This window comes from Terrapene carolina, unplaced genomic scaffold (assembly GCF_002925995.2).
Source record: "Terrapene carolina triunguis isolate 2854851 unplaced genomic scaffold, T_m_triunguis-2.0 Scaffold85, whole genome shotgun sequence".
NCBI lineage: Eukaryota > Metazoa > Chordata > Testudines > Emydidae > Terrapene > Terrapene triunguis.
In genome coordinates, this window is record NW_020664436.1 from 3,703,903 (window position 1) to 3,721,176 (window position 17,274).

Consider the following 17,274-nt stretch of genomic DNA (forward strand, 5'->3'; position numbering starts at 1 on the left):
AGGAGTACTTGTGGCACCTTAGAGACTAACAATAATGAAATTGATTTAAATAGCGTGAGACTTATTTTAAATAAATACAAGGTGTGTCTCTTTTGTCTGATTGGTGGCCCAGCTATTCTCTGCCATGAGGGCTAAAAAACTTTTTTTTTTAAAAACGAAAGTTAAATCTCATGTAGCTACATGATCGCAGAAGCTGGGGCTTTAAGGCAAACGCCAAATGCCGTAAGACTCCTGCTCTCGCACAGAGGGCATGGCCACCCTTACGCAAGGGGCAGCTGGAACATTTACATTCAACTCTGCTATGCGGGTGAGGCTGGACCAAAGGGGGCGGGGCGGCTCCCCGCCTCTGTGCGGGCCTGGGAGCGCGCGGGACACCAGCGCGTTCCGCACGGGGACTGGGTGGGTGGAGCCCCAGAGAAGAAACGCCGCTCGCTGATTGGAGCGGGGGTAGTCAGACGGCCACTGCCGTCTCTCCGGGATGCGCATGCGTAGCTCGCTGGCGCACCGGCACCGCCCTCTTTCACCCCCGGCGCAGAGCATGCTGGGTAGTGTTCCTTGGTTACCGTTGCTATGCAGGGCCTAGTCTCCTCCCCCCCCCCATGAGCTGCGAGATGGTGAAGCAAACGATCCAGATCTATGCCCGGGTGAAGCCCCTGGCCAGGCGGCAGCAAGCGGGGGTAGGTGGCCGCGGGGAAGGTACCCGGGCTGCAGCCAGCCTGGGGAGCGCATGGTGTCGAGGGGCAGCCCGGGGGTGGAGCGGGGTGCCTGGGGCAGGGGGCAGCCCGAGGTGAGTGGGGGCGGGCACCAGGGGGCAGCCCGGGACGCCCTGCTGGGGGAGGGGGTTGATATGAGCTGGTTGAGGTTCCCCTTCACTAGTCCTAGTTTATGAGGCTGGTTAACTTGCCAGCCTTGAGTTCCCCCCGGCTCTGCGCGGCGATGTACTTACTGCTGAAGAGGACTTCGACTTGCTGCAGCGCCCGGATGATTTTAAGTGGCCCGGTGCGGAGTAGAAAGCCCTAGACATCGACTGTTAAAGGGAGCCTTAAAAAACTAAATTGTGCTCTAGTAAAGCTTGTGACCTTTGGGCGCAAGGAGCTGATTTTCTACACCGGGGTCGGCAACCTTTCAGAAGTGGGGTGCCGAGTCTTCATTTATTCACCCTAATTTAAGGTTTCGCGTGCCAGTCATACATGTTAACGTTTTTAGAAGGTCTCTTTCTATAAGTCTATAATATATAACTAAACTATCGTTGTATGTAAAGTAAATAAGGCTTTAAAACGGTTTAAGAAACTTCATTTAAAATTAAATTAAAATGCAGAACCCCCCAAACCGGTGGCCAGGACCCGGGCAGTGTGAGTGCCACTGAAAATCAGCTCAGGTGCCGCCTTCAGCACGTGTGCCATAGGTTGCCTGCCTCTGTTCTACATACTTACAGGAAGCTTGTTTAATGAAACCATCATTGTGGACGTTGGAAGTGAATGCTTGAGTTGAAATATTTCATCTTCATTGAAATGAAAAATAAAAAGTTTAATGAAAACATTTTCATAAATGGTATGTAGGTTTTGCCATAAATCTCTTTAAAAAACAACCCCTCCCCCGCAAAAAAACCCCAAGCTCTTTAAATTGTGGTCCAAAAACTACCTGATGATTGCCTTATTAATCTCACAGAATAAACACTTCTTCAGGTTTTTTTAAAATAAATCTTTGGTCAGATATTTGAAAGTGGTTTTATTAAGCTAATTTTATCAAGGGACTTGGTGTCTAATTGCATTTAGATATTTTGAAATCTTATTCTGGGGTGGGTGAAAGAGAGACAGTTCTCTACTGTGTAATGCAGAATCCCCTGTAGCTCAAATGGCAAAGGCTATATTTTTGAAGGAGGGCAAACTGGGCTTTCTCCCTTCAGTTACCATGGAATTCTGATTATAGATTCCTGTGTATGATCTTAATGAGATGATGAAGTTAAACACATCAAGATGATAGGGCCATGGTACAAACCACTGTTCTATTGCTGAAGTCATTTTGTTTTGCAGATTTATTCAGTTGGTGAAGATGAAAAGTCAGCCTCCAGTTTAGAGATTATTGTTCCACGTGACTTGGCAGATGGATTTGTCAATAATAAACGAGAAAGCTACAAGTTTAAGTAAGTTTATTTTGCTCTGATTTTTTCCTCATGCAGTTTATACCATGATCACTTTCAACGTTACCAGATCTGTGTTATAGCCAAGCTTATTATTTTTCTTCCTGTTAAAGACAGTCCATTTTCTATATTCAGTGTCACCGTTGCCTACAGAGAAGAATATTGGGTAAGGATCAGCCACTAGATTCAGTGTGCCAGTCCTGTGGAGAGTCAGTAAAAGGTTCTTATTAATCTCTGATCCACATAATATAGTTTTTGGTATATTTAGTAAGATTTTTAAAAAGACTTTTTAACAAGAGGAATCTTTCAGTGCTACAGTACATTATACTCTATCATGATTTCAGGGCAAGACATGATAAAACTAGAAAAGTTTAATAGCCGAACTTGTATGCTTCATCAAACTATTACATGACATTGTGGTAAAAATGCCTGAGTCCTGTTTACAGGCCTGCACTCGTGCAGCTGGCTATAAAGTTTTAGTGTAGACAAGGCCAGAGTGAGGGAGGGACCTTATGCTCCTGCAGAAACTAATGAGCCAGCGTAGGGTGGATAATGACTTTAGCCAAAGATTTGTTGACAAAAAGCACTTTCTAACAGGAATTTGTTGATTTCAGGCCTAACCAAAACACAGTGAAGACAATTATAGTTTGTCAAATGAAAAGGGAAACTATCAGCTTAGAAAAAATATTTATACATTTCTATGAAAATATTACAAACAAGAAGTAAAAACAATTACTTGATACCATCCTTTGTATGGAAAATTTGGATGCAACATTTTGTATGGAATTTCATATCAATTGAAATTTGATGCTGAAGAAAATCTAAAATCTACTGTAGAGTAGGACTCCAAACAAACATCTGTAACTCATGCTGATGTCACTGGACAGGCTGAATGCAACACCAGTTTAGGTTGTAGATGCCCATGCCAGCTTAATGGATGCTGACATTCTCTATGTCTTTATTGTTCCTATTGGGAGTCTGTGCAAATGAATTCTGAGAAATACTGAGCATTGTGATCCTTAAGGAAATGCTCTTTGTTTTCAATTTTTTATCATAAAGCCATACATACAAAAGGAATGCTACATGCCAAACACTTTTTCTTTCCTCCCTAAAACTCACTATTTTTTGGTGAAGTCTTCCTACACTGGTCATCTCACCAACTAAGGGCCTGATCCTGCAATTCTCTACTCCTGTGCGCAGTGTCATTAAGATCAACAAATTCAGTACAACTACTCATCTGAATAAAGGTTTACAAGATAGGGACCTATGTCTCCATACCTCATGCACTGAATGTTTCCCCATGTATTGCATTTGCCTGAGTAACTGTACACTGTAAACCCTTTGAGACCCAGACCATGTTTTTTACATGTTCTGTGAAGTAAGAACTATGTAAACTTATAGTGCCAAACAAAACAACTGCAGATGTTGGCTTATAATAAGTGGTAGAAGCTTAGATTTTTTTAATTTGATGTTCATCTATTGATTACAATGTTTCCTAGCTGCTACATTTCATTGTAGTCTAAAAATTGGGAGCCTGGTTGTATTGTTTATATGTGCTGCTTGGTTATAGGATAATTAATTTATCCAGTTTTCAGTGTGATGCCAGTTACAAACACTGATCCCCTTGATAGCTGTAAAATACAGTTTTTTTCCCCCCTAAACTACCTCATTTTATCAGAGGGTTTTATTGTACAGATCTTGTCAAAGCAGTACTGTTTACAATCTATTTGTATACAATAGCACAACAAGACACTGTGGTTAAAGCTACAGGGAAAACATTGTACTAGGTTATGTAAGCCCAATGATGTAAACATGGACTAGTTACAAACAGAAAAACAAAAATTATGAATCAAGTAGTATTTGAAGATACTGCATGATTATTTGTTTATTATTTTCAGATTTCAGAAAATTTTTGATCAGGAGGCAAAACAAGATGCAGTTTTTGAAAGCATTGCCAAACCAGTTGCTGAATGGTAGGTTTTAATCTTGTAAATAATCAGCAGTTACATGGGGTCACCGGTAACTTTCATTATACCATTTGAAAGCAATCTGATAATCATTTGCCATGGTGATTTAAAAATGGATTGTGCTTTTATTCTCTAAATGCTGATCCATCTGAATCTGATAGGCATGCAAGAATTCCATGGATGTTCTGCTTATAGAAAGGCTCCATCATCAGCCCCTAACTTAGCATTGCTATGATTTCCTGTTTTGTTGATGTTATATGGGAAACCAGAGGAATTTATATTAGGTTAGTTCTTCTTATTCCACTGATTTATCTCAATTGGTCCTTCAGAAAAGTTAATTTCATAGCCCTCACACTATGCAACTCTAAAGAAAAGGGTTATGCATGAGGAAATCTAATCTCCCTGTTGAGTTTTTATTAACTTTAATATGATTTAAGGACAATTATGAATGGGCCTCCAGTTTTGTCCTTACTACTTTCTGCTTAATGTACATACTCATGATGGTGTTGGTGGCACTATATCTTGACTCCTTATTATAATAACTAAAGAATGTTAATGTTGTAGAATGAAGTTCTCAGAAGTCTGATTCCTTCATTTATAACTAAAATTAAGACTTTGTTTTTAAATTTTACTGATTTGTATTGATATCTTCAGCAAAAGACTTTGCTAGGATAGATGAACCTGTGCTGTGCCTGGCAAGTAAAGAGTTAAAACCCGGTCTTGAGCATGCCAGAGCTTGGATTATCAGCATTCTTAGGAAACTCAAGTTACCAAAGCTAATTGGCAACAATGCATCTATTTTTTTTTTTTTTTTTTTTTTTTTTTTTTAAGAGCGTGGGGCTACACAGGGAGTTTGCTGGAAGGTGTGAGGACCAGCTGGGTGTGTTCCATAGCTCACCTATACAGTGCTTCTGAAAAAGGGAATCTACACCCTTTTTCTTTTTTTTATTTGAATCTGTGCTGATGTTAGTCCCTGCAATTAGATTTTATGGCTGTGAGGGTGTAAAATGCTTGAGAAATGGATTTGGTTTAAATAGAAGAGTCTGTTGAATGGCTGTTTTTAAAGCAAATATTTTATAAAAATCTACCTCTTGCTTGACTCACTAAATAAATACTACATGATAATCTGGTCAAAAAATTGAAATAATGGGCCACTTCACCCTAAATTTTCTTTATGAACCATATTAAAATATACTGAAAGTAATATATTGTGAAACACGTACACCAATCACTGAGGTCTGTTGACTCCCATATGCTGAAGGAGCTATGTTCTTAATAGAACAATCCAAAACCTTGCAAGTCTGTTTGAAATAGGTTTGTAAATTTCATTTCCCTCCCTCCGCCCCCACCCAAAAAAGAAACAGTTTTGGCTTTGAAATTAACCCCATTTTTCCTATGGATCAAATTTCATGTGCACATTTGCAGCTGCATGAATTCCCAGCAGTTTGCTGTGTCATAAGTGGAAATGGGGCTGTCTGCCATATTGGAAGACGGGAGGGCTCTGGTGGAGTGGGAAAGTGTTGGAGAAAGTCAGGATAGAGTTCCTTTCCCTTCACTGTTGTCTCTTTTAGGATCTGTGCGCCCATCTTTATACGATACTTCTCAGTTTAGCTGAACAGACCCTTCTGATCACATGGGACTCATTTAACTAATTTGTTATTTATATCTCATAATTTAAAAAAAGACTTGAAATCATCTAGCTGTGCATATACCTGAGCTAATGTAAATGCATGTTTCCCTTCCTTCCCTCCCTACTCCTTACACCCACTGTTACGTTCTGTCTGAAATTAGGTTGTAAACTCTTTGGAGTATTCTGTTTTAGTATAATATCCAGGGCTTTGGAGCAGAGCCCGGAGCTGGAGCGCGGAGCAGCTCCGGAGCAGTGGAGCTGCAGGTTTTTGCCTGGAGCTGGAGCGGAGCCGGAGCACAGCTCCAAAGCCCTGAAATATCTAGCAATAGGGTCATTGTCCTGACTGGGGCCTCTAGTCATCTACTAAAGTAATAATTCTAATGATAATAAGTCATTAAAAACACCCGCACAAGACACAAGAGTAGCACCAAGAAGACTGCCACTGGGAGACTTGCCCTATGTGCCCTGTACCAATAAAACAAGTTTGAACCTGAAATGCAGCACAAACAGCAACCTTATAGTTTGCATGTATCTTAAAAATAACAATCTAACTCTGTAACAAATTACCGCCAGTTCATGATTGCAGATTGATCTCATGTCAGGGCTGATTTCAAGCATTTTCTATTTGGAGTCTAACATTTAAGCCATTTACTATATAGATCCTCTTTCAGGAAAATAGGTTAATAAATACAGTAGCAAACCTGTATCATTTGATGTTTTTAATTAAGATGGTATTTTTCTTCTTGTGAAGAGTTCTGTTTATTGTGGATGATGGAGTTTGCTTTGTCTTATGCTAGATGAGCCAATTGGTTTGTTCCAAAACAGAGCAAATAGTAGGACTGTTTCTGCCTTAACAAAATATAAAATGAAATAGGGCACATATCAAATGTTTCCTTTTGAGGACACTCTTTCTTGAGAACCTTTCTTTGGTGGTTTAAAGGCTTGGGAGTGAGGGCGGGGGCTGTTCATAAAGGGCCTGATCCAAAGCCCATTGAAATCAATAGGAATCTTTCTGCTGACTTCAGTGAGCTATGGATGGAGCCAAGAGAGAGCAGACTTTCTAATAACAATCAGATATGGCTCGGTTCTGTTTGATAACAGAAATCACCTCCAGGTATTCCCCAGAATGTTGTCCATTATTGACTATATGTTATAATGTCTGAAGCAGCAAGAATATAGTGAAATGTATAGATAAACAATTTTAGAGAGAGGTTTCGCTAGTAATCTAAAATGACTGGAAAAAATATTTGCTAAATCCTTTGTTATAATACAAAGCATTGGAAGTGTACCACAGGGAGCAGTTCTGCACTGGGGATAGACTAAATGACCTAATAGGACATTTCCATCCCTAATGTATATGATTACATGAATGCAGTGAGCATTCTCTAGTTTTATTTCTGTCTTTTTGATTTCAATGTAAGTGGTCAATTTTCTATCCCATTCCTTTAGTAACATAGTGAAACTACTTAGAGGATATATTTTATCTCCTAAAAACTTAGGGGTTTGGGCTTGTGTGTGTTACTGTCTAATCAACAAAAGAATATAGCCTCCACCAGTTTGAGACATCACCAAACTAATAAAGATGTATTAGTTATATTAAGGGCATGATCCGGCACCCATCTGAGTCAATGGGGTCCTGTCTTTGTACTCTTGGAGTCTATGCCTGAGAGGTACCCTTAATTCCTGTTGGGTAATAGCATCAGGGCTATAGATTATAAATTCCTTGAAGCAGGGAGCCTGTGTTACTCTTTGTTTGGTGCAGAACTGAACATGGTGGTGGTGCCAAATAAGGAAATTATGAACTCTGTTTCTGAATAATTAGAAGATAAAGGATACATGGCATATTCCGAAATTCTGTATATTCTTATTTCTAAACTTTCAAAGCCCTGCATCAGTTTTAAAATTCTCCATTCCCATTAGAGACAGATGGAAGTCTCCTTCCTTTGAAACATCAGAGATGGTCACAGCTGGAGATGAGACAATGGGCAGGATGAGCTGGTGCTCTGAGGTAACACTGAGCATTATCTCAGTCAGGTGCTTGGCTAACTGGTTCTTGCTCACACGTCCAGGGTCTAACTGCTTGCTATATGTGGGGTCAGGAAGGAATTTCCCCACATATCAGATTGGCAGTGACTTTGGGGGTGGGGGCTTGCCTTCTTCTGCAGCATGGGGTGCAGGTCACTTGCCAGGATCATCTAGGTATATCTCACTTAATCAATTCCCTGCTGTTGCAGGGGCCTCAGGCATTAGTGCACCTCAGTCCCCTCTTATTCTCTGCCCGAGGCACATCTTCTGAGGAAAAAATCATTATTGTATCTCCAAGTGTTTCTCATTTACATCGTTTTACTTTTCTTCATAATCTGAAATAAAATATCTTGTTTTCAGTACTTAATAACAATGTCTGACTATACAATTCCATGAATATGTAACACTTCATGTATTTAAAAAACTATTTGTGGTATAAACAGTGAGCTAGCTGCTTCGCAGCTGAGTATGAAGATTTTAAAATATAGACAATGCATATATAGAACAGGGTTACAGGAAATCAGCAGGCAAATGTGGTTGTTGTTTGTATCACCTAGAAACCGCAGGCACATTGGATATCCATTGTGCTGGATGCTGGACAAACCTTTTAAAAGACATCTCCTGTCCTGAGGAACTTATGATTTAAAAGGGTAAATTGAGCCTTTAGGCTCTTCCTTTTGTAAGGGGCAGTTCACTGCTGCACCGGCCCAGGAGTTGCTCTGGAAAGGAATTATTACTCAGTGTCCCAATTCCCTCCCTTCTCCCAGGTTTGCTTCCGTGGAGCAGTAACTAATTGCATACCTTCAGAAGGTGGAATCATTTCCACTGGCTGGCACAAAGCAATGGGTAGAAATGTAGTTCCACCTATTCCCCGTAACTCTACATCTCCATCCCACCCACCTGTTTTGAGACTTGCAGCCCCTGCCCTCTCCTCATGCCCACCCTAAAGCCATGATGCAAGGACCACTAATACACCAGTGCAGGAGGGTGGGAGGATCTTCCTTCCCTTCCTTATATTAGCCTGAGTCACAATCTGGACCTAAAATAAGACTAGACAAAATAAGTGGGTGTAACAAACCAAGGAGGAAATGGGAGAAAGAGGGTGAAGTCAACAGAGGCAGGAACATGTGGTTATGTACAATGGCTATGTGCACGCTTTGCAGATTTGAATCTTAACATTAATGTCTCCTTTATATATAATTAGTGATCATGGGTAGCCATTTACCTGGCAATCAGACATCATGGTTCATATGCATATCACCAGTTTCACAATTATTTTTCAAGAACTTTACCTATTCCCTTTTTTGTATTCCTCCCTCCCTTATTGCCAGTTTAGTTAATTCTTGTTTTATGGGGAGGGGGGCACTTGAGTTTATAGGTTTCCTGAAGTGTGGTTTAAGGAGAGGCTTGGCTGGGAGGATGAAGGTAGGGCAGGCCAGGTCAGGAGTGGGGTTCAGGAGGCATATTGGGGTGCATGGAAGAAGGTATGGGAGTGAATAGGAGGAGAACACACAGAGTCAGATTGAAGGAGCAGGAAATGACAAAATGAAATTTTATGTAGATGGTTTGCTAACTTTCTTCAGAACTCTGAAATAAGTATACCTGTTATTCACCCAGGCACAAACTGCATTCAGTCAATGAGATAGTCTATTTTGATCTAGATAAGTTCAAATGTGTGCCAAAATCCAGTTAAGGTATTGGAAATATCTTCCTGCCTATATGAATGAAGATTGATTAAATATTAACAGATAGTGATGCAGGGGGATTTCCTCCCGAAGAGTAAATACTTGCAATCTTAATGCAGAAGCTGCTATATAGCGACTATATTAACCAAACTACAGTTGACCATTCATTGTCCCTTTCATTTGCTCTTAAGTTTTCTAAATGCTTAAACATCTATTTTTCACCATAGGTAAAAATTAATGTTAATGTTAGAGAAATGAAGGACCCAAAGAATAGATATTAGCAGATACACATGCACTGAGAAAAACAGATCTAAAAATGAGAAATCTTTCTGCAATTCCAACTGTCCTTAAAACAGTGTCCTATCCTCAAGGGCTCATATTAATTTTTGCAAGTATGAGACAATTGCTGAATTTTTGTGTATTGTACTTTTTTTGTGCATAAATGCTGTATGAATTTGTCATCTTTTTGTTCTTCAAGTTACGTAGGGGACTCTCTCTCCCCTTCTCTCTCGCAAAAAAAAAAAATTAATTGCCCATTATTCTTTGTTCATTGTCCCCATCACTCAGCTGCGGTGTAACATAACACATTTTCCATCTTCTTGGTCTTGTTTTGTGGCACTGCTGGGTGCAACTGCAGCATGTTGATTCTGGACTTGTAGGTAGTATTGGCTGGTACAGTAGGTTGCTGGGTGATTTAACTGGCAGAAAGAATTGTTTCCAACACAGTGGCCTCATAAAGGAAAGTCTGTCTTATATATTTATGCTACTGGGATTCTGAAAATAAAGTATTGTCAGCTCTCTTGTTACAAATTATTAATAAACCCTGTCTTTTAGATTGTACGATTCTTGGGACAGGGAGTATCATTAACATTTGTACAGTGCCTAGCGAAATGGGTCCTGGAAGCCTCTAGATCTCATTGATGTGATATGATATATTATTAATGAGTCATTGGCACAGAGCTTCATAAATGGTTCCTTGAGCTTTATGGTAATATGGCTAAGTTAAAGAACACATAACCACAGTAGCTATGTTTATAACACAGTTTGTTCTCTCTGGAATTCTAGAAATTAAGGTGTAAACATCCGTCGTGATTATTCATGGTTCTAAATGGTAGACTCGAATGAATGATTGTCCATTCCTGAGCAGTTTATATTCCTGAGTCAGTGTGGTGAGCAATAGCTGAGCTCTGCTCTAGATAAACTTCCATCATAGCTTTACTATTACTAATGCGGGTGGTTTTGGCACAAAAGGGCTGTGGGATCACTTTCCTTTTGGATGCCAGTTTGACACAACCCAGTTTAAAAATTGTGCTAAATTGGAGAATCAGACAATAATGATTAATGTCTCTTCTTGAAATGGTTGCAACCATGGGGCCATATGAAGTGCAAGGATTCATTAACATTTCATCAAACCACTATTATAGGGCACAGTATTTGTAAGATTTATTCTGACACCAATTGCAGATTTTCAAACTGTTAAAGAAATCTGCTTATTATAGGTTACAGTGCGACTGTTTGGGTGGGTGCATAGAGCATCTTTTTCAATAAAATACCATTTTTTATGCAATGTTCATGGCTGAACTTGCATATTTTAGAGAACTTATTGGAGTAATGCAGGAAATAATGTTGCACCTCCTTTTTCAGGAAAATTATCAATTTCTAAAGAAACTGATGTGTGCAGTAAGCTCTTGGGAAAAAAAACCAGTGCTGTTATATGTATATTTGGGAGTTGGACATATCTATGAAATGTGAGATATCACCAAATTAGATTTATACCACAATTCTGGCAAAGATATAAAAAGAAGATGTCGTGTTGAGATATTTTGTTTATTTTAATTAAAAGGAACTTTTATCTGTGCTCCAAACGAGAAGGGATATTTAAGTACTGAGATTCTCCAAAGGCAAATCCTCCTTCAAAATTACTTTCTCAGAGTTTAAAAATAAAATAAAGTTCACAAGTCTCTTAATCATAAACAAATACCTGGGAGTTGGATTTGCCAGGAGTGTGTTGAATTTTATTGTGAGTTGACTATGGATTAAGGGCTTTTGAAATAGGGAGAGGGAAAGTGCAGGGACATCAGGAAAATAATCAAAGATAGTGGGATTTGAAATGAGGAGAGATGAGATGTTATCAAAAGATCAAAGATACTGAAGTTTTCCTACTTTCTTCATTAGTTTAGTATTTGCATAGCTGTTGAACGACCAGCTATATTTAGATGACTAATAATTTAAAATGAAGCCATCAGAACCCATGTTAGAATAATGAGTGACATAAACTAATAAAGTAAGGTAATTTAGAGTTAGAGTTAAAATTGTTCCTTAGTGCCAAATACTTCTCTTGGCTGCACATACGCATCCATGGACAGAACTTATTCCTTAATCAGTTCCTTTGTTCGTAGGTATTAGCATGTGATTTGTTGGAGTATGGTGCTTACACACAGTATACTTAGTTAAAGGATGGAGTTTCTGAATTTCTGAGAGTTTTTTAAGGGCACTAAATATATGCCTTCCTGCAAGATTTACTTTTCTTTTTAATCTTAATTTAGATGACTGAGCAGTATGTCTAGAACCATGGATGCAGAGTCAGAGCAAGATATGGCGAAATGTCTGTGCCAGTTTCATAAGTAGTCTTACTGATCGTGCTTCTGGATCTAATGGGTAGGCTTCACTTAATCATTTGTAAGGTGGGCCATATCCCTTCATCACTAGTAAATGCTAGTGATGAGAATTTGAGAATAAGAATTTCACACCTGGTTTGGATCCTTTATACTGGGTAAACGGATAGACGTGGCATAAAGGGGAGCTAAAAATCCTGTATCTGGCATCAGAAGGATTTCCTGGGCAGAGACACTGTGGAAGACTGCCATAAGGCTGCCTTCCGAGAACTCCATCATAAGCTCTGGCATAGGTCAGAGGTTCTCAAATGGGGGGATGGACACCCCTGGGGGAGTGCAGAATGTATTCTGGGTGTGTGAGAAGCTTTAAGGGAAAAGAAACTTACTGCACACATTTTACCCACAGCAATGAATAAGTAGCAAAGCTGATTCCTCCAGACTTAGACTCATAGGACTGGAAGGGACCTTGAGAGGTCATCTAGTCCAGTCCCCTGCACTCATGGAAGGACTAAGTATTATCTAGACCATCCCTAACAGGTGTTTGTCTAATCTACTCTTAAAAATCTCCAATGATGGAGATTCCACAACCTCCCTAGGCAATTTATTCCAGTGCTTAACCACCCTGACAGTTAGGAAGTTTTTCATAATGTCCAACCTAAACCTCCCTTGTTGCAATTTAAGCCCATTGCTTCTTGTCCTGTCCTCAGAGATTAAGAAGAACAATTTTTCTCCCTCCGCCTTGTAACAACCTTTTATGTACTTGAAAACAGTTATCATGTCCCCTCTCAGTCTTCTCTTTTCCAGACTAAACAAACTCATTTTTTTCAATCTTTCCTCATAGGTCATGTTTTCTAGACCTTTAATCATTTTTTGTTGCTCTTTCTGGATTTTCTCTAATTTGTCCACATCTGTCATCAGATGGCGCTGTGCATTTTGATGGATTTCTGTTAAGCACGCATAGCATTATACAAAGTCATTGCCATCTGTACGTTAACCTGTTTGCTATAACACGGTGTGCATATTTAATTGTAAGCATTGACCACAATAGCAGTCTTGCTTTTGCTCTTGTTACAATGGATTGTTGGCTTTGTTTGAATCAATGCCTTACTGTTTTTAATATTTAGTGAGAGTTACATGTTGATTTATTTATTGGTATATATACTTGTGTGGCGGGAGGGGTGTGTGTAAACTACTACAGACACAAAGAAGGGGGCCATAATCAAATAAGTTTGAGAACCACTGGCATAGGTGGTATGGCAGGAGTTATGAATGGTATGTTGGGGGTGGGACCACAGCATGTAATGCTTCAAAGATTTCAAGCAGTGCAGTTGCCCATAGGGCAGCTCCAGGAGGCTGTGTAAATTAGGCAATCCCCGCATCCTACCGCACTGGACTGCCTAAATTATACTGGAGGCCTCTCCAATACATGGAGCAGTCCAGGATCAGGAGGGCATAAAGGTGGCTTAAAGCCACGCTGCGAATTCTGTATTGCACTTCTTAGAGGCACAGTATAGAATCTCACCCTGGGTCTCTTATTTCTTGGATATGTTAACTATTGTCTTTGTGAGGATGTCTGCTATCCTAACACAACTAATAGTCAGGCCTTTGTTCAAGGAACTCTCTCTTAACATTTGTCACCTCTCTAATTTTTGACCTGTTTAAAAACCCTCTCTTTCTGGGAGAGATTGAGAAGGTAAAGGTAAACCAACTCCAGCTACATAACAAAAAAGTATGCCCTTGGAGTTTGTGAACAGAAATTTCCTACATTGTGGCCTCTGCATATTTCCACTTGTAGGATGTGCCCACATCCAGTCAATCCAAAAATGTGTGATTTAATGTATAGCAAATGCAATGTAATGTGTAAATGTATATAAAAAAGAGGATGTCTGTGTAACTTCGGATGTGTGGTATGCCCTATACCCATCCCCTATGCTTGAGTCTGATCAACTCAGCATAGCTTTGCTGTATGCCAAATAAAGCAACTTGAGTGACAAAATTCAGAGTCAAAATGAGTGTTTTGGATCCCAGAGAACTGGATGAAGTGTTCGCCCAGAACTTGACAAGGTGTTCTGGATAAGCCAAGTGGAAAAGGTGTAGGGATATTAAAGAAGGTACTAACAGTGATTCCCCCAAGAGACAGTGACCCCCTCGTAATTTGGCCCCCACACTTTAAAATCCAACAGTTTCACCAAGTACAAAAATCTCTTGGGTCTTCTGTTAAAACTTGTAAGCTACTGTCTGTAGAAACCATTGATTATATCTATCCCTCTACTACCCTGTTTCCCCGAAAATAAGACAGTGTCTTATATTAATTTTTGCTCCCAAAGATGCGCTAGGTCTTATTTTCAGGGGAGGTCTTATTTTTCCTGGAGCTTCAGGGCCTTATATTCCGGGGTGGCCTTATTATCGGGGAGGTCTTATTTTCGGGGGGATGCCTTATATTACAGCGAGAGGCAAAACTGGAAGTAGGTCTTATTTTCGGGGGATGTCTTACTTTCGGGGAAAGACGGTATGTAAAACTTACAAACAAGTTAACTGACTTTGTTCTTGAAGTAATTGATACAATGTAAACAAACACTATAAGCTGTTAAGTAACTTTCACTTCATTCAACGGCTCCTAGGACAAACACCCCACCCTCTGTGATTAAAGGGCCGGTAGTCTCAAATAAATTAGCACACACCCCAAAAGTGGGGGAGACAGTAAATTAAAATATGGTTAAGGTATGGAATGTATGCTGATGAATGCTTGATATACATGGATGGTTAGGGAGGTGCCAGCCTAGAAAGAAAGTATCCATCGGCCGAAGAATGTGTCAAGTGGATGACCAGAAAACCCCCGGAGGGTAAACTGGGATCCACCCCATCACCTGGAAGGATGAGAAACACAAACTTCGGACAATGTGGAGCCACCAGGAATGTGCCACTTTGAACAGGAATGTGTGCCATTTGCTGATTGAGTCAGCAACAGCAGGATGAAACAGCTCCCATAGACTAACATAGGAATTAATTCCTATAAAAATGGACTCTAAAGACTGATGACTTTGAGTCTCTCTGGTTCTGCTGCCAACCTCCAGGAGCATCAGGTGCATCTGACACAGACTCGGCTCCATCCTCATGACCAAGCTACCTGGCCAGTAACTTGGCATGAGCAACTAGGCTGGTAACTATAACACCTATACAGAACTTGAATGAATGATTGTGTGAATGAATCTATCTATCTATATATATATATGTGTGTGTGTGTGTATAAGGAATAAGTAGTGATACAACGTTGTTTACTTTTGTCTTTTGCTTTATCATTATATTTACAATAAATGTGGCATCTTTGCCTTATCCCTCTTAATAAGATCCTGCTGGTTTTTATTCTATTGGTATAACAAAGGTCTTGGAGGGAACCCCAACGCTACCTAAAGTCGGCCAAAAGAGATTACAAGCATTATGCTAACCTTTGTCAGCAGGCAACCCCTCAAATCACAGTTGGAGATAAAGTATAGCTCTCAGTGTAACACCTTGACTCTACCTGGCCTTCAAGAAGTTGATTTACCTATATCTTGACCCATTCCGGGTCATCCAACAGATCAACCATGTGGCCTTTAAACTCCAAACTCATAGGGTGATGAAAATGCACCCAGTATTCCATGTATCCTTGCTGAAAAAGCTCACCATCTACTTCCCTGGATGAATACAATTACCACTGCCATCTGTCAGGTCCAGGGGTATGAGGAATACCCTGTGAAGCAGATCTTGGACTCCAAAATTCTCAGAGGAAAGCTCTGGTTATGGTCCAGCTGATTGTTCGTGCGAGCCAGCCAAAAACATGCAAGCATGTGACCTGAATCAAGAATTCTATCAGTCAAACCCTGATATACCTGGCCCGAAGACATTTGGTAGGCGTCTTTTAAGGGGGGAGGGATAATGTAATGAGTCATAGCTGAGCCTGATGAGTGCTTTCTGAGCCTGAGCCTGATAAGTGCTGTTGAGCCCGATGAGTCAACCCTCAGCCTGAGCCAGCTGATATAGTGTACTTGGACTTTCAGAAAGCCTTTGACAAGACCCCACGCCAAAGACTCTTAAGCAAAGTACACAGTCATGGATGAGAGAAGGTCCTCTCATGGATAAGATAGGAAACAAACAGTACAAATAAATGATCAGTTTTCACAGTGGAGAGAGGTAAATAGCGGGGTCCTCCTAGGGTGACCAGATGTCCCAATTTTATAGGGACAGTCCCGATTTTTGGGTCTTTTTCTTATATAGGCTCCTATTAACCCCCACCCACTGTCCCAATTTTTCACACTTGCTGTCTGGTCACCCTAGGTCCTCCAAGGATCTGGACTGGAACCAGTGCTGTTCGACATTCATAAATGATCTGCAAAAAGGGGTAAAAGTGAGGTGGCAAAGTTTGCAGACAATACAAAATTAATAAAGATAGTTATGTCCAAAACTAACTGTGAAGAGTTACAAAAGGATCTCACAAAACTGGGTGACTGGGCAACAAAATGGCAGATGAAATTCGGTGTTGATAAGTGCAAAATAATGCACATTGGAAAACATAATTGTACATACAAAATGCAGGGGTCTAATTTAGCTATTACCACTCAGGAAAGAGATTTTGGAGTCATCCTGGATAGTTCTCTGAAAACATCTGCTCAATGTACTGTTGCAGTCAAAAAAGGTAATGTTAGGAACCATTAGGAAAGAGAGAGATAATAAGACAGAAAATATCATAATGCCATTATATAAATCCATGGTATGCCCACACCTTGAATACTGTGTGTAGTTCTGGTTGCTCCATCTCAAAAAAGATACATTAGAAATGGAAAAGATACAGAGAAAGGCAACAAAAATTGTTAGGGGTATGTCAAGGCTGGATCCCCACTTTGAACTTTAGGGTTCAAATGTAGGGGCCTGCATGAAAACTTCTAAGCTTATCTACCAGCTTAGCTTTGGTCCGCTGCCACCATCACAAGAATTCCCTCCCTGGGAAGCCTTGAGAAACCTTTCACCAATTCCCTGGTGAACACAGATCCAAACCCCCTTGGATCTTAAAACAAGGAGAAATTAACCATCCCCCCTCCTTCCTTCCACCCTCCTTTCACCAACTCCTGGTGAATACAGATCCAAACCCCCTTGGATCTTAAAACAAGGAGAAATCAATCTGGTTCTTAAAAAAAGAAGGCTTTTAATTAAAGAAAAAGGTAAAAATCATCTCTGT

General features: G+C 40.2%; 1 protein-coding gene across 1 annotated transcript in view; it reads left to right on the forward strand.

Moving 5' to 3' along the window:
* The first annotated feature begins 599 nt into the window (after positions 1-599).
* Positions 600-17,274, forward strand: part of KIF6 (kinesin family member 6) — a 291,482-nt gene continuing 274,807 nt past the window's right edge. The window contains exons 1-3 of the mRNA XM_024203468.3: positions 600-677; positions 2,034-2,143; positions 4,039-4,113. Coding sequence (XP_024059236.2) covers positions 600-677; positions 2,034-2,143; positions 4,039-4,113 — 263 coding nt within the window. The remainder of the gene's footprint in view (positions 678-2,033; positions 2,144-4,038; positions 4,114-17,274) is intronic.